The sequence below is a fragment of the Gavia stellata genome, chromosome 8 (genome assembly GCF_030936135.1).
Source record: "Gavia stellata isolate bGavSte3 chromosome 8, bGavSte3.hap2, whole genome shotgun sequence".
NCBI lineage: Eukaryota > Metazoa > Chordata > Aves > Gaviiformes > Gaviidae > Gavia > Gavia stellata.
Genome location: NC_082601.1, coordinates 22,604,922 through 22,627,477, shown reverse-complemented (window position 1 = coordinate 22,627,477; position 22,556 = coordinate 22,604,922). Strand labels below are relative to the sequence as shown.

General features: G+C 38.6%; 2 protein-coding genes across 2 annotated transcripts in view; one reads left to right on the top strand and one right to left on the bottom strand.

The window, feature by feature from the left end:
* The window catches only part of LRP2 (LDL receptor related protein 2), a 128,217-nt gene extending 118,989 nt beyond the window's left edge, over positions 1-9,228 (top strand). Inside the window, exons 72-79 of the mRNA XM_059820541.1 lie at positions 1,104-1,194; positions 1,772-1,839; positions 1,999-2,119; positions 4,262-4,391; positions 6,313-6,432; positions 6,529-6,636; positions 7,891-7,962; positions 9,070-9,228. Of these exons, the coding sequence (XP_059676524.1) occupies positions 1,104-1,194; positions 1,772-1,839; positions 1,999-2,119; positions 4,262-4,391; positions 6,313-6,432; positions 6,529-6,636; positions 7,891-7,962; positions 9,070-9,228 (869 nt within the window). The remainder of the gene's footprint in view (positions 1-1,103; positions 1,195-1,771; positions 1,840-1,998; positions 2,120-4,261; positions 4,392-6,312; positions 6,433-6,528; positions 6,637-7,890; positions 7,963-9,069) is intronic.
* A 3,723-nt stretch (positions 9,229-12,951) lies between these two features.
* On the bottom strand, positions 12,952-22,143 carry LOC104264290 (retinol dehydrogenase 7). The gene is made up of 5 exons (XM_059820563.1): positions 22,050-22,143; positions 17,435-17,765; positions 15,553-15,811; positions 14,122-14,285; positions 12,952-13,202 (listed from the first exon to the last, which is right to left on the bottom strand). Exons 1-5 carry the CDS (start codon positions 22,062-22,064, stop codon positions 12,952-12,954), a joined length of 1,020 nt encoding a protein of 339 aa, XP_059676546.1. The 5' UTR covers positions 22,065-22,143.
* Positions 22,144-22,556: the final 413 nt, after the last annotated feature.

Below are 22,556 nucleotides of genomic sequence, written 5' to 3'. Positions count from 1 at the left end.
TAATTGATGTACTGACCAAACATAGCTTTTGTATAGACATTTGGTTTATTTGGTCCTTTCCCCATATTGCAGCTACTGAGAAACACAGCCTGTAAGACCTCTGCATTTCTCCTTTTTTTATCCCATTTACCTGAAGGGAGTTTTACCTGTAAGGAACATTGTAACAACAGACTTCCTCTACCTCTGGCTGATAAAAAATATATGACAAAAGTATTATGGTCTAACTTATCAGTTTAAGACAGAGTGTCAAAGTCCATCCTTAATTTGTAGCCTATAATGATGTCTAAGATCCAGAGCTTTTCCTATGTGAACTACACTTTTCTGACGGCATATCCTGAGCTCTTACTGAAGACTAGTAGAACTTCAAGAAATTTCACTTTTTTTTTTTTTTTTCACTTGACTCAGCATTAGAATAACATCAGAACCTTTTTAGCTCTGTGTTTGTGCTAGCTCAGGCAGCACTGTCACCTGGGCACCTCAGGGCTCCTGGAATGCAGCTGCAACACTGACACGATGAAGAACAGGCTTCTGTGCTATGTGGTGCCAAGCTGTCAGCCTGTGCTCTGTACTGACAGAAAACTCCAAGGACTTTGGATTTCTTTCTCATTCTCACTGTCAGGATATATGAGAGTTTAGAGGGCCCTCCTGTATGTGCATTTCCATCTACTGCTTTTCTTCATAAGTAAATGCATCACAGTTTGGCCTTCTCTGTGCAACTTCCAGCTGGTTAGATGGAGAGTCTGGACAAAGGAGATAAAGTATTGCTGCTTTCTGAATGGAGAGATCTGAAGGGTGGTGCTGGGCTGCATTGCGTGGGGAAAAGAAAGTGATGGGATGTACAGCTTTTGAGCTATCTCCGCATACTTTTACTGAACAAATCATTATTTTCCGAGAACAGGTTTTACTTCAATTAAAATAAGCTAATTTGGCAGAAGAATAAATATAAGAGCAACAAATGCATGTGCTATTAAAAGCAAAGCTTCTGAAAAGTAGCCTGTGAGTTTGCATATGCAAGTTCTTTAGAGATAATAAAATGCTCTATAGTAGTATTTCTTTTGTTGAAGGTGTCTTGTTAACACATATGTGGCCTTCAAATTTTGCAGCTATTGAATCCCCTCCCACAATGCCACCAGCATGCAGGTGCATGTATGGAGGAACATGCTATATAGATGAAAGTGGTCTTCCGAAATGCAAGTAAGTCAGTATGTTGTTAAGGTAGTCCTGGGTCAGATTGTGCTGATTTAGTCTCACAAAACAATTAAACTCTTTGAAATGTGTTGGAAATGCTTCAGAAGATGTCATACATCTGCAGTAGCATGTTTGTAACAATGACAGAAAACATATACGCATAAAAATATCAGTAAGTAAGCAATGTAAATGCATCAGTTTGGGGAAAAAAAACACCAAACAAAAAACCAGAAAGGCAAACCTCTGAAGATTCTAGTAAAAGGCTATGTCAAAAAATTGTAACAATGGAGAAGTAATGCTCAGTAAACATAGCTTGGAATAGCCAGTAGGTGCCACCGATGCTCCGCTGAAACCAAATCTTTTGACTTCAGTGACTAGTTTTCTGACTCACCACTATTTATTTCCACTTTTAATTCTATGAAGACAGCAGACGTATTATCTTTACAGTCAGTGAAATATATAATTACTGAGCATGGAGTTAAAATCTATGGCATGTAGATAGACATTACAGAATATAATAATAAAGCTGAGATCCCAGACTTAATAAAAGCCATTTAGTCAGCTGTCCTTCTTACACTTACAGGTGTTCTTACGGTTACACTGGGAATTATTGTGAAATAGGATTGTCAAAGGGAGTGCCTCCTGGAACAAGTAAGCTTCAAGTATATGTTACACTTGATATTTTGAGCTAAGGAATGTATAATACCTCACTATGATACCTGTTCAGGATCAAGCTTATAATTCTCTGGGCTCTTTTTTACACTGAACTGTGCTTGCTTGAATGTTTGCTTATTCTTCTGTCTTTGATAGCAGCAGTAGCAGTGTTGCTGACAGTCATACTAATCATAATAATCGGAGTATTAGCAGTTGGAGGCTTTTTTAACTACAGACGAACAGGCTCCCTTTTACCAGCGCTTCCCAAACTACCAAGGTATGTTTTGAAGGCTTTCATAGCTGGAATGTCTGTGCACTGAAAATGTATGTTTGTTCCTAAATATTTCTGAAAAATCCAGTTTATTTGCTGTGTGCCTATTCTGTTGGAATAGGGGAAGTGCAATGTTGCAGCAATTCCAGTGGATTTTTGATTCCAAGCAATATCATAGATGATCATTATTTTGTAACAAAGCACTATTGTAAAATTCTTCTAACTTGTAAATTAGCTTTTAAATAATGAGCAATATAGAAGACTCTTTACCAGAACTGGAACTGGATATTCAGTTCAAAAAGATACAAAAGACCATAGTTACATATGTTCTATTTTTAATGAAACTTCATCAGAAGATGATTCTGGCAAAGAGATCTTTTAAATATTGAAAGGCTGAGGTCGACTGCAACACTGTATTAATCTGTTTAAAAATAATATGGGGCACGTGTAGTGAACTTCTATCTGTTCCCAGTGCCTGAGAAATCTGCGCTTTTTGTAGGTTCCTGCTCTCCTGACACCCATACTGTCCAGTGAAAACCAGCTTTGTGAAATATCATTCAAAAAATATTTTGTTTTAAATCAAAGGAAGATGAAGAAAAAATATTTGTGATGACTTTAAATTATTTTTTTAAAAAATGTATCGGAATATGATGCTTCGAAATTTTTTTAGCTTTAAGCAAATTATGTGTTTTTATAGGCGTAAAGCTGCATCTTCATAGTCTTTGCACCAATTTCACAGTAGTAGCTCTTGAATCAGTGTAATTAAATCATTGTAATCAGTAATGTGGATGTAGCTATAACTGCTTCCTCACTGGAGGATTACACTGAATTAATTAAATTTATTTATGACTTGATGTAGTTAAATTGGAGCAAAATTTTTGTGTGGATCAATCCTGCAGGACAAAGAGCTTGTAAGAGATCTCCAAGCTGCTCACTGAAATTGCCTGTTCCTTGCTTTCTTGAATAGAAATTTTCTGCATCGTCAGATAGTGAACAAGTAGAAATTTTAATGCACTGACTCGGATTTTACTGTTCAACAATACTTCTCATAAGTTATGAGGCCATGTGAAATGGAGATGTCAGCTTTTTGTCTGTGAAGCTTGATTCAGTTTTCATTTCTGCCATGAATATGCCTTAGTGCTGCCATTGCTCAATCCCTCTTTAAACTGTTAACTCATACCTTTACTGCAGAGTTAACTCAAGCTATAGCTTAGCTGTTACCCTTAACATGGGACTTGTACAGGAATCATAGCTAAGATTTAAATTTTTTTAAATTGAATCAGCTGATGCCTACAGAGCCAACTGGTAAAGCATGTGCAGAGCACACCAGCTGCAGGCAAGAGTTTTAGCACAAGCCAGCTCCAATGAGGACACACAAACGGAAAGATTATTTCAATGCTTCTGTCTTCCTTCAAGTTAGGCAGCTTCAACAAAATGAACTCAAAGGTTAACCTGCAGTGGATTTGTAGTTGCATGTTTTTTGAGAGTTGCATGCTCAGTTTTGTGCCGAAGGTCCTGTATGTGGCTACTCACTACTATCTTTCACTGCTCCTATTATTTTGAGCCTGACAGTGTTCTTTCAGCCTATTTTCAATAGTTCTCATGCAAATCTAATGTGCACTTGTGGTTACCATAAATCTATACGCAGATTGAACATTTGCCTGTATGAAAACAGTATTCTGTAGGTATCTTCATGATTTGCATGCATAAACATCTTTAGTATAGGTGGTGTTGGAATTATATCCACAAATTTGTATGCAATTTCAGCTGCATTTTTTTTAACATCAGTTTCAATGAATTTGAATAACTGAGTGGATTCATACATTTGTCTGTAAATCAACACTGAAGTAAAAGTAGTAAAAATGTAGATAGATTTGGGGGGATTGTAATTCATTGAGTTCATCTGATGTCTACTTGAGCACACATAAAGATACTTGAGATCATTCTGAATGGGCTAACTTAGGTTAAAAGAACCATTGAACTAATGCAGGAATACTAATTCTGGTGTCCTCGCTAGCTGGCTTATAGCCAGCAAAAATTCCAAGTGATAATTAAGCTTAGAAGAACAACTAGAAGGATCTGTTTTATAAGTTCTCTTTCTGTATCATCTGGGGTTTTTTTTGTGTTTGTGGTTTTTTTTTTTTTTAGTTTAAGCAGTCTTGTAAAATCTACGGAAAATGGCAATGGGGTAACTTTCCGATCTGGAGCAGATGTGAGTATGGACATAGGAGTCTCTGGCTTTGGAGGAGACTCTGCTATAGACAGAGCAATGCAAATGGTAAGGTTTAGTTCTGAAATATTTTTTTTTTAAATTGTGTTCTTTTAATGTCATTTTTGGCTGATAGAGGGAAGTCTTTTATATAAAAAAGATAGTGAGATGATAAATGTACTCTAGAAAAAGAAGTGAACATTGATTGATAATTTCCTGAAATAGATTTTTGTAAATTGAAGGCAAGGATAAATGCAGACTTCTTCAAAATAATGTGACTTTTCTCAAGATTTACGTGGTAGAAATTAAGTCAATTACCCCCCTTCCTATTTCAGCATATTCATGGAATATACGAGGAATGAATAGGCAAACGAAAATGTAACAAGGAATGTTTTGAAGGCCTTTGTGTTCCGTAGAGCAGGTTAAAATGTGCAGTTGCTGCAAAGTCTATGCTGGAAAATCCCTAAACTTTTAAAGATAAATTACAGACTTAACTGACAGTAAATTAATATGAAATGAAACAGCTAGTGAATATAAGCTTATCTCGAAAAAGGTCATATACATATATTATGAAGAAACACACTCATTGTTAAAACTAAGCAGCTTGTGCAATGAAACAACCATATGAACATTTCAGTAAATACTGGGAAAATAGCTTTAGGCTTGAATATTATCTCAAATCTTTTTCATGCATGAAAACCTTTTCGATACTTTCAATTTTCTGGCCTCATATTGACATGCTAAAGTCCAACTGACACAGTTTTTACATTGCTAATAACAGGTCTGGATACAGGCTATTTCTACTTCAGTGGCATTAATTCTCCCTATGTGTTCAGAATATATAAACAAAAAAATTGTATAGCTCACTGGGAAAGAATTCAAAGGGTTTGGTTTACAGCAGCGAAGAACTGTGGGATGTGCCTTCTGAAATTTTAACATTACATATGCATGAGTATATGTTAGAGGGGTATTTTTCAGTGTGGCTGTTCTTAGCCAAGCTAGGCTGATTTGAGGGAGCCAACAAGAGTTCGCTGTGTGGTAAAGAGCTATACTCTGATAGCTCAAAGTGTGAATCCTTATGGCATGAAGCAGTGGTTTGTAGAAATGAGGCAGGTTTAAAGAACTAGCTGATGTACTGTTCCCATGTTATTCCTCACTATTCCTGTGATGGGGCTGTGACAAGGATCAGGACAAGTGAGTCTGGGTGGGGTTTTCCTTTCATTACATTTCTACCTGTTGATGCTTAGCTGGCTAGCCCTGGGTGGCTATCCTTATGTGGCACTAAATATTTTCTTAAGGAATACTTAACTCAGCATCTTTGCCCACCTGCTGCAAGCACCGTGGCTGCAGCTCAGGGTTTGGCACAATATGTTTGAAGCAGCTGCTATCCACACAGTGGTCTTCATGCATAGGTAAAGTATTGATTTATGATAAGAGGCTAAACTGTGAAACATTTTTTTTCTGACATAACTCCTATGTTATAACTAGGGGGATGCGCTTACTGCTTTGTCTCAAAAAATATAGCAATCTCCCTGCTTGGACAAAATGAATTAATACCATTCTTTTATATGTCAGATAGTGCTTATTAATTTGTATGTCATTTCAAAGTCTCTAAAATGAAATATTTATTTTGAGGTTATGCTTCCTTTGATATCTCTTCCCTGTTGAAGATGTGATTTGTGGGACTCATCTTTCCTCATCATAAAATACTTTGAGTCAGTTATTGAAATGTGGGATTTTTTTGTCCAGCTAGGAAATGGGGTAATATTGGAACAATAAGTGGTCCAGGCTGCTAAGTCAGGGAGTAAAATAATGGATGGTAAACTAATGTTATGATTTTAACAAATGCTAGATTTTGTCTAAGCCTATGTGAAAGTAAACATGAGTTGTTCCCTGAGATGAAGAATTGGACTATAAATTAATTTCTAGGAATATGGAGGTGTTTATTGCATTGCAGTTGTTGTTTGTTTGGTTTTTTTTTCCTTCATAGAATGAAAACTTTGCAGTGGAGTCAGGGAAACAGCCGATCACATTTGAAAATCCAATGTATGTAACCAGAGATGGTGGAGCTAGCACAGCCAGTGCAGTTACAGTCGTTCGGCCAACGCATGTAAGAGAAACTTAGGCTTGACTTTCACCTTTCATTTTCCTTTATGACCTTCTTTTCTTCTTTGAAAAAACGTTGATTTTCATTCTTCTCCTACAGGTAACAGCAGCTGGTAGCGAGGAAAATGAAAATTTTGAAAATCCTGTGTATGCCTCTGTGATATCTGCTAGTCCGAAGGAACCCCCTCAGAGTACAGATGCACCTCAGGTAGGACACAGAAATGCTTTAAGGCTGCTTTGTTTGTTTTGTGCTCCAGATCAAGGAAACTGAATTATTAGGGAAGCTGCAATATAGTTTAAATTCTCTTTAAATAATGCCATGGAGTTGGCATATAATCTGCATCAAGTCCAACTAACTGGACCATATTTACAAGATTTAGAAGAGCTGGTCAGGAACAGTTTGATAAGAAAAAAGCAGCGCAAGCACAGAATTGCCCAGGGCACACAGGGGGATTAAACCCCCTCTTCTTCCTGGCCCATGCAGTTATTTTGGAGTGACTAGATTGGAACAGATTGCTTCCTTTCACTGTTTGTTGTGCTCCATTTTGAGGGCAGATGCTAGTCTGAAAATTGTAATGTAAATGCTGTAAATTGTCATTGCTTCTCAGCAGAAATGATTATAACTAAGGCTTTACTTTGGACTTTTAACAATTATTTGTAAACCCCTAATGAATTATACCTTGATAGAAGCCACACAGTGTGTGGGTTTTTTCTTTTTTTCCCTCCTATAAAATATGAAAAGAAAACCCAAGAAAAATTACATTTTGGTTTAAAACAGTGAGAACCCAGTTTTTTTGGTAAGGAAAATTGAAATAAGACATTTAGTCAGTGCACTGTCATAATTTTTTTCACATTTATTTGTAATTTTATCCATATTTAAAAGTGCTAGCAAAGACATTTAAGACACTTGTTCTATATGTTCTTGCAGGACATTTTAACAATCAAGGTCAAAGTATTGTATCATCTAGATTATTCATGATTCATGGAAGATATATTTTTATGTCTTAAAATCCATCTGAATGAGCTGATGGTGACTTGTTTACAGGACAATTTTCACACATTGTGCACTAAAAAGCACCTCTGATGAGCTTTGAAATGACAGCTTTGTCAACCTGTTGTAGTTTCATGCCCTCAGTAGTTTCTCTTGTTTTCAAGACAGTTTTTTCCTCTTTGACTGACTTGTCTGGAGTGATAGGCTTCCAAGAATTAATTTAGTTACTTCTATTGCCTTCTGGCCTAGCCTTGTGAGTACTGCTTTAGGTAAAATACCCATAACTGATTATCTAGCAGAAAAGAAAGTTGGCTCCCATGCTTAGAGTTACAACATGGTAATGTAAGAACATCCATCTGAAATCACTGAGTTAGTAGCAGTCAGTGCAAGTGAAATCCAACAACAGTGATGTTGGTTTCCAGAGAAGCTTTGAGAAAAGTGTGTAAAGTTCTAATAATTTTTATATTTCAGGAATCAAAGTGGAGTTTCTTCAAGAGAAAAATGAAACAAAACACTAATTTTGAAAACCCAATATATGCAGAGGTATTGCTTAATATTGTATAATTCTATTTTTCAGCTAATGTACTGCTGGACTTTGTTCTTGCTTTCACAGGATAAAGATTATGGGTAGATTCTGCTGCTCAGTGAAGCAGCACAGAAATTCCAGCCCAGGTCAAGGTAGGACTGAAGTGGTTTTGAGAAAAGTTACAAAGTCTCGTGCAGAATGAGGTGTTCAGCAGGCATCCAGCTCAGGCAGCACAGCTGCATTGCCCACATCTCTGCTTTCCCAGTCCAAGCACTGCGGCCCGCTCCTGCTCTGGCATCTCAGGTGCTGGTTTCAGCTTGCTGGTGCATTCTGGTACAGCTCAGGGACCTGGTGCAAGTGGGAGACTATTGTACTGCACTAGGAGTGAAGTGTCTGTTTCTGCACTCTCAGTCCTGGCTTCAGCACTGCATAAAAATTCAATAGCTCTGCGTACTGCAGGCCTGTTTCTATACCAGCCCTATTTTTTTTCATCCATACAGTTGGATGAGATAGTTCTTTTAAGAAGGTGTGCCAGCAGGTGGCATGTGTGCTGCAGGAATTCTCTCCTGGCTTGGGTATGAAGGTTTGGAGTTCTACTGGCTTGAGCCAGTAATTCCATCCCATCCCTTTTTATCTTACTGTTTAAAATTTCCAGATGGCCTAAGTGACTTAAGAACCACAGTCCCACAGTCACATGACTAAAACTAGCTTCTTTTGTGAAGAGTTTAAATTTGTAATGCTTGAACACAGTGAGAGAGTTCAGGAAGACAGGGATTCATTTCCTCAACGCTAATGAATGTAACTATTTACGAACAGTAGTAGTTCCAATGTTGTCTACATTCATGTATGTGCATATGGACATATCAAGCTACTCCTAACATTAAGCATTAAAATAGAAGTCCCAGTGTATGGAGTAAGTTTGTAGTAGTATATTTACTCAGCTGTACCATCTGAGGTGAAATTAGCATTTAATTTTGTTAGAGTCGGTGATTTGCAGAAATAACTTACTCCATGACACTTGACTTTAGCAAAATACTTGGATATTTATCCAACATTTCTGAAAGTTAAGGTTGTATGTTTTGTACTTTAGAATGGGAACTTGGATTTTATGATTATTGTTTCAGATGGAAAAGGAACAGCAACAGGACACAGAAGATGTCCCTACTCCTCCTTCACTGCCTCCCAAGATTACTCTGAAGAGAGACCAACCATTAGCTTATACAGCAACAGAGGATACATTTAAAGACACCGCCAATCTTGTTAAAGAGGACTCTGTGGTATAACTAGGTAACTGATTTAGGGAAAATTAGACACATCCATTTGCACATATATTTTTTATAAACAGAAGAGTAAGGTTCACATTCAAATGCTTTATAAAAATATATTCATCTCTTAGCCAATGGCTGGAGATGTATGTTGAAACTATGCCTTGTTTTTTCACAAATGCCAATTTCTATTTTTATGAACAATTATCACGATGTACTTACTATATGTATATCTTTGCACTGAAGCTGTCAGAAAGTAATGTTATAAATATATTGTACATTTGTAAATTTTTGAAAGATTATCTTGTTTGGTGATGTTGCTAGTAGAAATCTGTATGGAATTGATTGTATCTTTAGGGATAAATTCATTATATAAATGCTTAAACTAAAAAAGAACCAAACAAGTCGAATATAGGAATGTTACTGATTTACAGGATCTTTAGAGTATATATTTATAACAGCACCTTTTAAAACTTATACTGGTGCTCTGGGCATCTTTACCACCTATTTTATATAATACTGTATGTAAAAATGGGTGTCTCTGTTTATCTTGTGTTAAACAAAAGACGGAAGAGTCAATACACCATCGTTATGCTGAATGGTTACCTGTGCAAAATGTTGTTCTTACAATATATTAACTGCCTGAGATAAAATAATTTCCTCTCAATCCATAAGACACATACTTTTCCTCTAGGTTCCAATTAACATCATTCCATTAATAGTGTTCTTAAAAAGATCTGATATATTTAGATTTTAGTGTCACGAGTACTTAATTTAATGAGATTTTCTCCTGCTCATCAATGGAGTAGCTCTGTTCTTGGCTGGAGTCTCTGGAAGTAATTTGTACTATTAAATGAAGTAGCTAGATTTCTGTAACAGCTTATTTCCAAACAGCAAAATATGAAGGTTATTGGTTCATTTAAGAAATTATTCAGGTTTTTTAATGTGAAAATTTAATTTTATTGACTATTTATTTCCTGAGGTGGACATTAATAGAAAGGGAAGCAATTTCGACTAATGCAGTCTTTGTAGTTATCTGGCTATTTCTATAACCTTCCATCAGAATATACTGTACATCTTATTAGATTTTATATTAATTAGCCAAGGTAGTTTCCACAACATGAGCCATTTGAGGAAACTCTGAGTACCACTGAAGGAACATGTTATTCAGCATTCCTGGCTAGCTACTCATATAATTTAAAGATTCCTAAAGTTATAATAATTGAGACTTCTGCTATTTGATTGCTTTATATCTGAGTTCTCAAAATATATACTATTTCTAATTAGGATGCTTACAATTACTTTGTAATGTACTTTGATTAGAAAAGACAACTGGAAAATGATGCTGCTGAATAAATCTAATAAATGTATTATTTTATCACATCCTTATTCCATAATTTGTGTCAAGGCTCTATGTACTTTTTTCAGTTGTGGAGACTTCAGTGCACTCTGAGATGAAAACAACAGTGCTTTAAATAAAGTCAAATCAGAATAGTGCTTACTGCTTCACACAACTGTCTAAAGTTCTTGATATAACATCACTGACATCGTATCACTGTAAGTCTAAAAACTGCCCCATTACACACATTAAATAAATTGGCCCTTGAAACAGGAAATTCTTCTTATTGTTTGTAGGAGACTGACTATCAAGGTAGTATGGGCGTAAGTGAATAAAACCTTAGTTCAATTAACTTTCATATCTGAGTGCTTTAATACAGAAAATGCCTTAGAATCTGGGACACAGCATACACATCTGTAAGGCTATAAGAAAGGATTTCTTTGAAAGGCAGGTTGCTGTTCTTAAGGAAAGAGTTCACAAAGTTTTTTAAAGAGAGAAGGCAGGGCTAACATTTCCACAAGATTCGCCTCCAGTTGCATACCACAAGGAAAAGTAGCATCTGTTTTGTGAACAGTCTTTGCCAACAGAAAGATTTGGAACCAGCTTTGGAGAAAACTGCTAATATGTCAGCCATGTATCAGAAATACTTTTTTTTTCCCCTATAAGAATTTTAACTTTTTGGATGTGGAAGAAAACCATCCCTGGGATCCTGTATAGATAGGTAGTATGTACATTTGGTTGTTTAACATACCTGATGGTGAAGGATTCCTAAGCTTCAGCTGCGCCTCTTCCTCTCAGTAGCATACTACAATGTACCCTTCTGATTATGTAAAATTTGATTTTTGATACTTTGTTAAACAGAAGCTTTAGATTCTATTCCTAACTTTGTTTTTATCACTTGTATTCTTTTTCCCTTATAAGGACAGTCCCTGCTTGGATTCTTGAATTCTGGACTCATTCTGTTTCAAAGAAGGCTGATTTTTAGAGATTTCAGCACCTCTCTGTAATCTGCCTCTATAGGACTGATAAATTATACCATTAAGTTTTTTCATGCACATTCTCTTTACAGCTGTCAGGCCAGATAGAGAGAACTATCTCCCTGCAGGTATTTATCATGAAATGAAGTAAAATAAATTTATTCTTGAAGTCATTTGCCAGAGAACAGAACCTCAATGAAATACTTAAAGGTTACTAAACAAATTTTACATTCTGTCCCTTTCTTGCACATGTACAAACGCACACACACGCCCCCTCTCAAACACATGGAGTGATGAAATTCCTTTTCTTACATTTGGAGTTCTGACCTGCACATGGTATTTTTGTAAGCTTGATTGAATTACACATTAATGATTAATCACCAGTGCAGTTGTTTAGCAAATAAAACCTTTACCCCTTCAATTTTAATATCTCTAGGAACACCAGTTTGTGAGCCTCTGGCCAGCAGCTTAACAGATGGAAATAGTGTACAAGAGGCACAGTAACCTCAACTAATATTTTGCCGTTCTGAACATTCTCTTTGTACAGTCAAAATAATTTGCCATAGCATACGCTAATGACCTGTTTCATCTAATGAGTGAAATAATCATCCTTTTAACTTGCAAGGCACACTGAGGATGAAAGAAAAGTGAATGCATATTATTTTTTAATATTTTCCTCATAAACTATACTAATATTAGGAAGAAGGTTAAAATATAAGTTTGGATACTCCGTTTGCATAGTAACAGAGTACAATGTAGTTTTGATTTTCCCTGTAATTGCGTATCTGTAAAATAGCTTGTGTTCTATCTCTACACAGTTGAATAGTCAGGTGATTAGATGTAGTCAAATACTGCTATTGTAATTTTTGGAATATGTTGCAATAGCTGGGCTTTGTTATTATTTGATTTCATGTCTTATGTTCAGAAGCTTGTGAAGTTTATCAACTCCTGAATATGACCATGAGCAAACCCCTCATGAAACAGATGACTAAATCTGACTAGGTACATTCTGCAAGGTACATGTATAAGATATATGTTCTGAAAGGCCATGGTTTTATTTCAAGTTCACTAGCAGTCTATATGTTGATGAAGTCTACTTAAAAAACTGATTTTTTTTTAGTGATTTTATTTTTGTTATTTAAAATTTTCTTATTGGGTGAGTAGTATTAACCAGCTTTGTAGCTGAATATTTTATGAGTGCAGATGCTGTAGAGGTAGCATTTCTGAGCATAAAAAATGACCTTCAAAAACATGCTGGATTTACAAGCCTATCTGCAAACTCAGAAATTCCAGGTAAGGAGGGGTGGGGGGTGGAGAAAGTGTCTTCTGAAAGGAATTTAAGCAGTCTAGTAACTGGTAGAGAAGAGGACATCTGGTTTTGACAGGATTAATATTTATTTCCGCAGAGCTGATACTTGTTTAATACTAAATGTTAATTAGAACTCCAGGAACTGATTTCCCACTAGCTGCTGGAGCTGGAAATGTCATACACAGCAGCATGTCAGATAAACAGCTTGGGGCATAGGAGAGAAACAGCCAAAAGAACTTTGCATCCCATCCAGCTCCGTATCGTGTCCTGGGGTACTTTGCTATCAGGGCATGTTCTATGCATTTTATGACCTTAGAAACATCAGAGTCACACAGTCTTTTCACTGATGATCTTTGAGCTTTTATATCTGCAACGAAAAAAATAAACCTGAAAGCATTTGTTTGCAACATTCTCTATGGGAGGATTCTTTATATTCAAAGGTTTGGCTACAGCTTCAAGCTTGCTTTGAACTACCGGCTCAAGTACTGACAGCAGTATAGCTACAGCAGAGCAGAGACCAGAAAAGCTGCAGAACACCCAAGAGCCCAGTAAACAGAAACCTCCCTGGCCCATATTGTGAGCCAGATTTTCCCTACAGTAAGTGCAGCGTGACATAGCACAACTTTTCAGATATCAGTAAGCCATAAACTTAGCATATGGTCATAGCAATGGGTTTTCTACCTCTATGGCGGGACTAAGGATGGTAGCATGACATCACATCTCACCAGTGTCATATGGGGACTAATAGCATAGACCCCATCTAACATAGAGATAGTCCAGAACAGTCAGCAATGGGTTCTTAATGAACATTAATGAAGTCCAGCAAATGTTCACAGAATTATAGATCAATTTGAGGTTGGAAGGGACCTCTGGTCCAAGCCCCCCTGCTCAAGCTGAGTCACCTAGACCACTTGTCTTCCAGGGACATATCGATTTTAAAATAGCTGCCTGGAGTGGCAAAGAGTGTGTTTCCAGAGAAAATGTCAGCATGATATTTCAAGAGAATTCAATATATATCTTCAGCTTTTTAATATCTCCAAGGATAGAGACCCCACAGCCTCCCTGGGCAACCTGTGCCAGCGCTCAGTCACCTTCACTGTAAAAATGTGTTTCCTGATGTTCAGCAGGAACATACTGTGTTTCAGTGTGTGCCCATTGCCTTGGGTCCTGTCCTTGGGCACCACTGAAAAAAGCCTGGCTCTGTTGTCTTTACAGCCTTGCTTCAGGTATTTAAATATGTTGATAATATCCCACCCGAGCTTTCATACAGTCCTTCTTCTACTTACATTCAACAAAGTATTTTTCTCCATAGGAGTCCCTGATCTCAGGAGTCAGCCTGTTCCAGAGTCTTAAGAGGTATTTCTCGATGTCATCTGAATTAACCTCTGCTGCCTTAAAGAAACCATGCTCAACAATGCTTACTTTCACTCCAAAATGCTGCATCTCTATCCTAAAAGAAAAAAAAATGCAATAACCATCCCTGACCACCCAATAATGGCATAACCATTAAACGTAAGTAAGTTGAAAGTCTGTCACATAAATGAATATTTGAGACTTTGATTCTTATCTTCAAATGTCAGAATAATTTTGAGATGTTCAAGTTAGCTTCATAGGAGTGTACCTGTCCTGTAAAAGTGCAGCAGGCAATTAACTCTGAGGAAAAAAAGCAGTGTCAGGTAGATTCACAGATTTCTGTGTGGTTTATGTTGGACTGATGCAAAGGATGCAGCAACCAGCTGCATCTTGGCCATGTATTAGCAAACTAAAACTTTTGACTATTTCAAATACTGTTGCATCATTTCAGCTTCCAGCAGGAACAGATTATTAAAGTACCTGGGAAAAAGTAAAAGTGAGCAAAAATTTTCAATTGGATTAGAACTTTATTCTCCATTGTATGGTTAAATGGCTGTGGTTAAGTAATTAAAGGTTAGTGCAATAAAGGTTAGTGTGTTTTCTGGTAGTGTGGTTCCCTCTATGTAATTCTGAGTTGCAGTGCAATTCCTCTGGGATGAAAATGACCTCTTTGTCTTGCTGGGCAGCTCAAGAGACCCAGGCAGCTACATTCCAAAATGTGCAAAGGAATGAACCACATGTACATTAGCCATTAGTTTATATTATATTTCCTTAGGGCATATACTTTCTTTATATAAGCATTCATATGGTTTACAGCCAACTTCCCTTGTCTGTGTGAAGACTTGACTTGCTGGGCTAGGCCTTACCCTTCTCAAGGCAATACCACACAACTGGCTTCAGTGAAGAGTGCTCAGCTTAATATTCTGAAGTTACGAGTACTTTTGGTAATGTGGTTGCTGCCTGGAATCGCCCAGCTCAGATTGTTCTGGAGCATTAGAGCAAAATAAAATGTGTTGTAAATGGGCAAGTACAACTAAGTACAACTTGCCCAGGAAACTCTGGGTGTCTGACCAGGCTATACTGTTGATTTACTTCCATGTATGCAGTGGATTCACATGCCCGAAACCTGCATGCTAGCCATTTGTCCAGGATGTGTAAATTTTTCCCAGTGCAGTTTCCTGGTGGGTCTGTTCATAGTACTGGAGATTGAAATCCCAAACAAGTGACGAACATCCTCTTATTTTCCTTTTCTCCTTTAGGCAAGATTTCCAGAGAGAAAACGAGAGGGGCAAATATACAGTCAACCTTCCTCAGCACATCTGGAATCTGTTCTTGGATTCATGCATGTATTTCTAGCTACTCACCGTAAGGTGTCAGAGAAAGCTTCCATGCCCCATTTGGACAGACTGTAGCCACCCCCTACAAAAGCCATGAGGCCTTTGGCATTAATTAGATTGACTACTCTTCCCTCAGCTTTTTTCAGAAGTGGCAGAAGCTTGAGCGTGATTTCAATCAATCCCAGCAGACTAACATCCAGCACTGAGTGGAAGTCTTCAACCCTCAGCCAGTCAGTGGGTGCTACAGGTGCTGTTCCTTCAGCATTGCTCACCAAGCCAAAAAGCCCTAAGAGGGTTACAAAACCATTTATTTCAGTATGTGGCAATATCTTACCCTGGAGTTTCATATGTAGCATTGGGAACCAAGCGCACAGTCTGCAAAAACTTCAGTGAGATGAATACGGTTGTCTGGGGTTTGCTTGTAATATCTACTCTGTACACCTGGCAAAATTTGCTGAAGGCCTTAGGCAATGACTCTAAAAGAGCATGGGTAAAGTATTAAAGGAAAACTATTTTGGTTGGAGATACGGGCTGCCACACTGGGCTTTATTATCCAGATCCGCTCAAGTATGTGGGCCCCTAATATGCACTTACATTCTTGTGAAAATCAAATAGTCTACGTAAAAGTGAAAAGACTGATTTTTCTGGGTTGGGGTCTAAAGGTCTGAACCACACATACAGAATTAGTCAATGCTTCTAAAAATATTAGCTTAACCCTGTGTATTGATAATACTGCTTTACTACCTTATAAATTACTTGAGGAACTTTAGATAAATAGTGACGCTTCCAAGAGTTTGCTGAGGACAGCCTATGCCTGAAGGGAGAGGCCGAAAGTCCAGCACTCAGCCTTCATAAAGAGTTTGTCAGACTGAGGTGACAGCATTAGCAGTGGTTACACTGACCGAGAACGTGTGGCTTTCCACAAGCTGGAAGCAGGGGCCTGCTGGAGGAGGTAAGCGCTAATTATGTTGTCCTTGCCCTCAATCACTACATTCAAGAATGGTCTGGAACTGTCATGATGAGGCCAACAATGTTTTACAAGCTTTGAGGAGAAAGTCCTACTGGTAGAAGATATGTGTCTTGCTGTTTTATCTAGTTAATTAATTAACAAGCCTAATGAATATTCGGTATAACTGTGTGTTACACAGTTGCAGTACTGTGATCCCCTTTGGCAGCCATTAACAATGTCTAGTCTGAGCTATCGGTGCTAAGAAACAGGTATTGCTACAGTTGAATATATTTACCATGCAGATCTTTTTATCACCCGCTGTCAAAACCAACACTTAAGCCTTGTTTTTAAACTCCGCTCATAGGTATCCAAGGACAAACTCTTCCTCTTTTAGACAAGTGCTCAGAGGTGTATGATAGCAGTAGTGAGAGTTACCTATGTAACAACTCTAAGAAAACTGGCTGAAACGGCAAGTGTTCAACTGTTACAGTCAGTGCACTTGCTGTGTGCATTGCAAAGGCTGAACTTACTCACCCATGCAAAAACACTCTTCTGCTTACTAGAGGAGGGCAGAAGCAGCCCTGCACTAGCCATTTTTAATTGGGTGGGCTGGTTTTATTGTCAAGAAAGTTCTTTCTGGTACCAGTTAGCACCTTCCCCCCACTGAGATTCTTCAGCTGCGCTGAAAAGGGTCCAAAAAACACACCTGGGAATGATCTCCTTCTAATAGACTGAGCAACTAGATTTTTAGACACCCTGTTGCTGAAAGTGGGGGGAAGCCCAAAAGCATTGCTGGAGAGAATCTCTTTGAACTGAGAAATAACAGAGCTGAAGAGTGAATGTGTTTCACCAGTAAGACAAAAAATGCCTCTGCAGAGAGTGGAGAGGCACCAGAACTTTTAGCTAGACCAGATTTGGTTATATTAAATCATTTTTCTGGGAAATCACCTTGCCACTTACCCTTGCCAGCCGTCTCTTTGGTCACAAACACCACAGCCCTGGCGATGCTGTTGGAGTCAGCTAAGTTCAGCTTCACTGTCTTCAGTGAGAGTGAGGAGCAGGACCGTAGCTCTTGGCCTCCTTTTTCTGTGGCACATGCAGCAATGACACAAAATCCCCTTTTGTCAAGCCATTTAGCCAGTGAGTTTCCAAGTCCGGTATCACAGCCTGTTATGAAGACATGCTTTCCACTCAGGTTTCTCACTCTGTGACTGTCTCTGATGAGCCAGTAAATGATAACAGCAAGTATGGCAGCCAAAATTGCTATGTGCAGTGAGTCTGAAAGTGAGAGCTACAAGCAAATAAATTAATGGTCTAGAAATGCAATGAAGCAAATGTGCTCAGCCAACGCCCAACTTCCTCAGACACAATTCCCATAAGAGTCTTTGTTTCTGCTTGCAGCCCTTCCAGCTCACTGTAAGTTAGGGAAGAGCAGGGGTGGAAGCTTTGACACAATGTGATCGGGATCTATGAATAATGCATGCCTTGGCAAAACCTCCCCTATCCTCTTTTTCAATAGATTTCCACTGTTTTCAAGCTTTGCTGACCAGTCTTTCTAGTCAGTCCTGTCCTTTCAGGATGTTTCAGACTGAAAGGAATGACTGCTTCAATTCTCACAGTAGTGTCTGGGGTTTTTTGTGGACACTGGTGATTATTTGTGCTAATACTGGAGAGAGGAATTCCTCTGGGAAGAAGGACAATTCTTTCTGACTGCCTGTATGATGCCACCCAGGCTGCTCTTCTAATCTGTAGCATGGAAGCAGAGTGACTCCAAGAACAACCAGAAAAGCCTAAGCTGTAGTGGTCAGTCTGATGACTGATTTGTTGTGTGACTCGTACTGTGTGATGATGAGTGATCTGCTCTCTGCCCCTTAGACAAGATAGACTTTGGGGCAGTGCCTGAGTCTTCTTTCTCCTTCCTCATTGCCTGTTCAGCACTGATACACGAAACAGTAGAATATATTATATAGGAAGTATGTTTGTATAAAGAAATGGGGAAATGCATGGAGATGTTGCTCTCAAAAAAAACCCCAAACAAATACAAGCACTGAGGGAACACAAGGTTTCTGAACTCTGGTGGGGAGGATACTGTTTGCTTATTACAAAAATTTTTGATAAATGTAGAATACAGTTCTTGCTATCTAAAATCTTCATGATTGATTATTGTTTTTCTATTTGTATGTTTGGTTTGTCCAAGAATTAAACCAAAATAATTAATTAAAACCAATATTTATGGGAAGGCTGGTAAGCATTTTCCAGACATCCTGTTAAAGAGAAACTTTTTTACAGGTGCTAAGCAGTCACCTAGGCTCTAGTTACCTATATATGTGTAGAGGCGCAGACATCTGGCCTTTAAAATATGATTGTATTCAAAGAATGAAGTGATACTTCAAAAAAAAGGAATTTGTGATTATTTTTACATCCCAAAAGTACTCAAAGAGGAAGGGGTCTTTCTTCTCTAACTCATAGCTGTCTGAATTTAAGCATTCATTTCACTGATTTTTGTGTAACATCCTTGCTACCTTAAGACATGAATATTAACAGAAGCCAAATATATTAGGCCTGGTTGCTAGAGCCCATCTGGTGTTCTTGTTCCTACTGAGTTCATGGAATGATTTGGATTTATTCTGATTCTAAATTTTGCTGTCACCCCCCCAAGTAGGGATGGAAGGAATCTCAGAATCTGATAGTGAATAAATGTTGGACTGTTATGAAATAATTAAATCAGCCACTTAGTTGGTAAGCGATAACAAGTGACAACATTCATTGCCACTTAATGATCTTATTTTACATAGTTGGGTGCCTCTAGTAGCTATCAGTATGGACTTCTGAGCTACTGGTTAATGCTCTCTGATTTTAAAATGTTAAGCAAATATATACAGATAAGACTTTGCTTCTCCTTCCACTGCAATCTACAGGGAGGCTCCCACTGAATTTTTTGGGTGTTAGATTGGTCCGTGGGCTAAACTGGTCATTTTAGCAGCCCATCTCACTGTTGTTTTGAAGCTGATGTAATCGGCCCTCTAGTTCAGGTACTTCACTTACACACTCGGCTTTTTTGCTGTGAATGTTCCTGTTAAGTCTGACAAGGATTGCAATGTTCCTGAATGTGTGCACTTTGGAATCATCTTTGTAATGTTTCACTGAGTTGGTGACATTTATTTTCTGAGTGGACTCACGGAGTGTGCTCTGACAAAGTGCCATTAAAACTGTGTGAGAGAGCTCAGGCTAATTCAGGCTTCTGTGATGAAACTAAGGTCTGAAAACAGGATGTTGCAGCAGCCGATCATAGATACTCCCAGTCCATTTGCAATGACGTGCCAGCCAATGACACTTCCTTTGACTGCTGATTTAGAATTTGGAGCTGAGCTAGATACAAAGAGAGAGAGGAGCTGCTACCAGCAGGCTCTTATAACCCCACACCAATAAATCTCAGCAAGCTACTCAGCAAGCTAGTGATGTGATATATCATTTTAGGACTCAATTCACCTTTTTCCCAATACAAAATTAAATGAAATAATGAGAAATTTGGGGAAAAGATTAACCTAACTGGAAACAGGAGCTGTGAATCACACCTTCCTTCCTTGTCTGTGCTGTAGGGAGGAAGCAGTGGGCAGTGAGCTTGCACTGCTGGAAAGCAGGTTAAATTTGAAACTGGGCTCTGTGGAAAAGTCCTGGAGTGTCTATCCAGGATGCCTACTTGGCTCCTGTAAGAGAAACACCCGGGACTGCTCTGGTTAGTGTTAGTCCCCGTGTTTAGGTAGCAATAATTGGCACAGAAGCACTGTAAGACAAGGGGCTCTAGGGGCAACAGCTGAGAGGGCAGCCCTGCGTGGAGCCTCTGCTGTTCCTCTCTCCCCTGTCAGCCCTGGGCCAGTGTTCCTAAGCCCATAATCCCTGACTGTCTACTTCTCCCTGAGTACCAGTGCTCCTTCTCCGATAACACATGGACATTCGCTGCTAAGCACCATGACAGGTTTTGCTCTGCTGGAGCCTTCTGCCAGTATTTATTCTGCTAGATGATGTCATTGCTGCTGGAAGGAGTCTGGGGTCAGAATCAAAGGAAATAGTCTCAGTTAAAGTTTTCTTCCAAGAAAATTGTCTAGTTCTGTGAATGTACAATGTTATGCAAAATATTTCTTGTTTGATAGTTGTGGAGCACTAAAAAAACCACTTGTCTTCCAGGGACATATCGATTTTAAAATAGCTGCCTGGAGTGGCAAAGAGTGTGTTTCCAGAGAAAATGTCAGCATGATATTTCAAGAGTATTGATATATCTTCATAAATATTGAATTCTTATTACTAATGTGGCTAGTAAATAGCTAAAGGCAAATTCTACTTTCCATTAAAACTTTGATATTTGCCTGGCAAATTGAGAACTCTTGGGATAGAGCTTGGCTTCTTATGCCTAGGCAAATGCCATTATAAAAGCAATTGATTTTAGAGAAAAGCAGCATGACTACACGGAGAGCCCTTTAAGATCCTTAGATGACTGCAAAATACAGTATCCCTCTGCTTCTCTGCATTAAAGGAAACTGAAGCACATAGACCGTATTGAAGGGGGGGTGTTACTGTTTTACTCCCACAACAAGTTTGTTTTGGTAGTCATGCCAAAGAACGTCAGGTTGGGGTGAGGTTTGGGGTTTGGGTGTGCTTTGGATTCCTTCATCTGCCACTGTGCAGATGAAGTCAGTGCTCTGCAATGGGTTAGAGCAACCTGCCAGACACACTGAAAGAGAACTGCCAAGGGGAAATTTAGGGACTGGGGTTCTTCAAAAGCAGCACTCATGTAGCACTCAGTGGAAGGTTTAGGGGTATCAGACAATGCTCTGACAGATCACGCAACAGCTGTCCAGAGTCTAGGAAGTACAAACTTTAATAATCGGTCATCCTGCCAGAGCTACAAAACCCCTGGTCTTCAGTTAACAAATTGAACAAATATGCAGGCACAAACACATCACATCTCCCACTTTTAGGTAAGCTATTCCAGCACTTTCAGGGCTTTGCACTTTTGTTTCATGGAAAAGGAGTGCTTTTTCGTATGCTGTGTAAAAATGCCAGTGCGATAATGCAGTTTGGTGGTCAACAGATAATTTAAGCTCTTAATTAATATGTCACCTTAAAAGAAATGCATCTCCAAACTCTCTTACTCAGCATTTTTCAGGGAGATGAATGTAGTCTGGTACAATGGGGGCTGATTTCTCAGCATGATTGTATCTTTCCTTGTATGGCTTGCACTTCATATTTTTACCACAGCATCGGTAAAAGACCCAGGAAAATCGAACCCTGTAAACTCTTAGGTGACTGACCTATTAATTCAAAATAAAGGATGAAAGAAAGATTCCAGATGTTGGGAAGAACATTTATGAGTTAGCATTTTATTCAGATCCTGTAAGTGCTGAGATAAGCAACAATTGTTAAAATCACTCTAGAAAGGAAGGAACTGCATGTTCTCTTGTCTGTGCACTCAAAAACAAGTGCTTAATTTGTTCTCTTAGCTATTCTGCAAATACATGTAATGGGTACTGCTCACTATAACGATAGACACGAGTTCTGTTTTTGTGCCGGTACTCACATTCTGGGGAGACATCTACAAGCTCAGTCTATACCTCCAGGTGCTCACGAGTTGCCTTCGCCAGTTATTTCCAGTGTCAGAACATAGAAACTGCCCAAGTCAAACTCATAAGCTTGTGCACCAAGACCCACATGCTGATAGTTCCCAGGAAAATCTCACTGTAAATTCTGTGTCTGATGGTGCTTTCTGATCGCTGTATATCAGCTGACAAGCACAGCCCCTGTCACTGCTGTTGATAATGACTTGTGCTGTGATGCTTCTACCTTAGGGACTTAGTTGGTATTAATCTTCTGTATATGCTCCATGCCTGCCTACCCTACCTAATTGTATAAGCATTGCTGCCTATATATAGTAATCTACAGAGCCTGGGGGACTGTCAAGCCTCATTAGGGAGAACTAATCTACTCAGCTGGGAAGGACTGATCTGTGGTTCGTCTTGAAACCAGCAGGAGTCTTTCAATTGATTTAACAGGGCTTGGTTCAGATCTCCACCTTTTCTCCTGCATG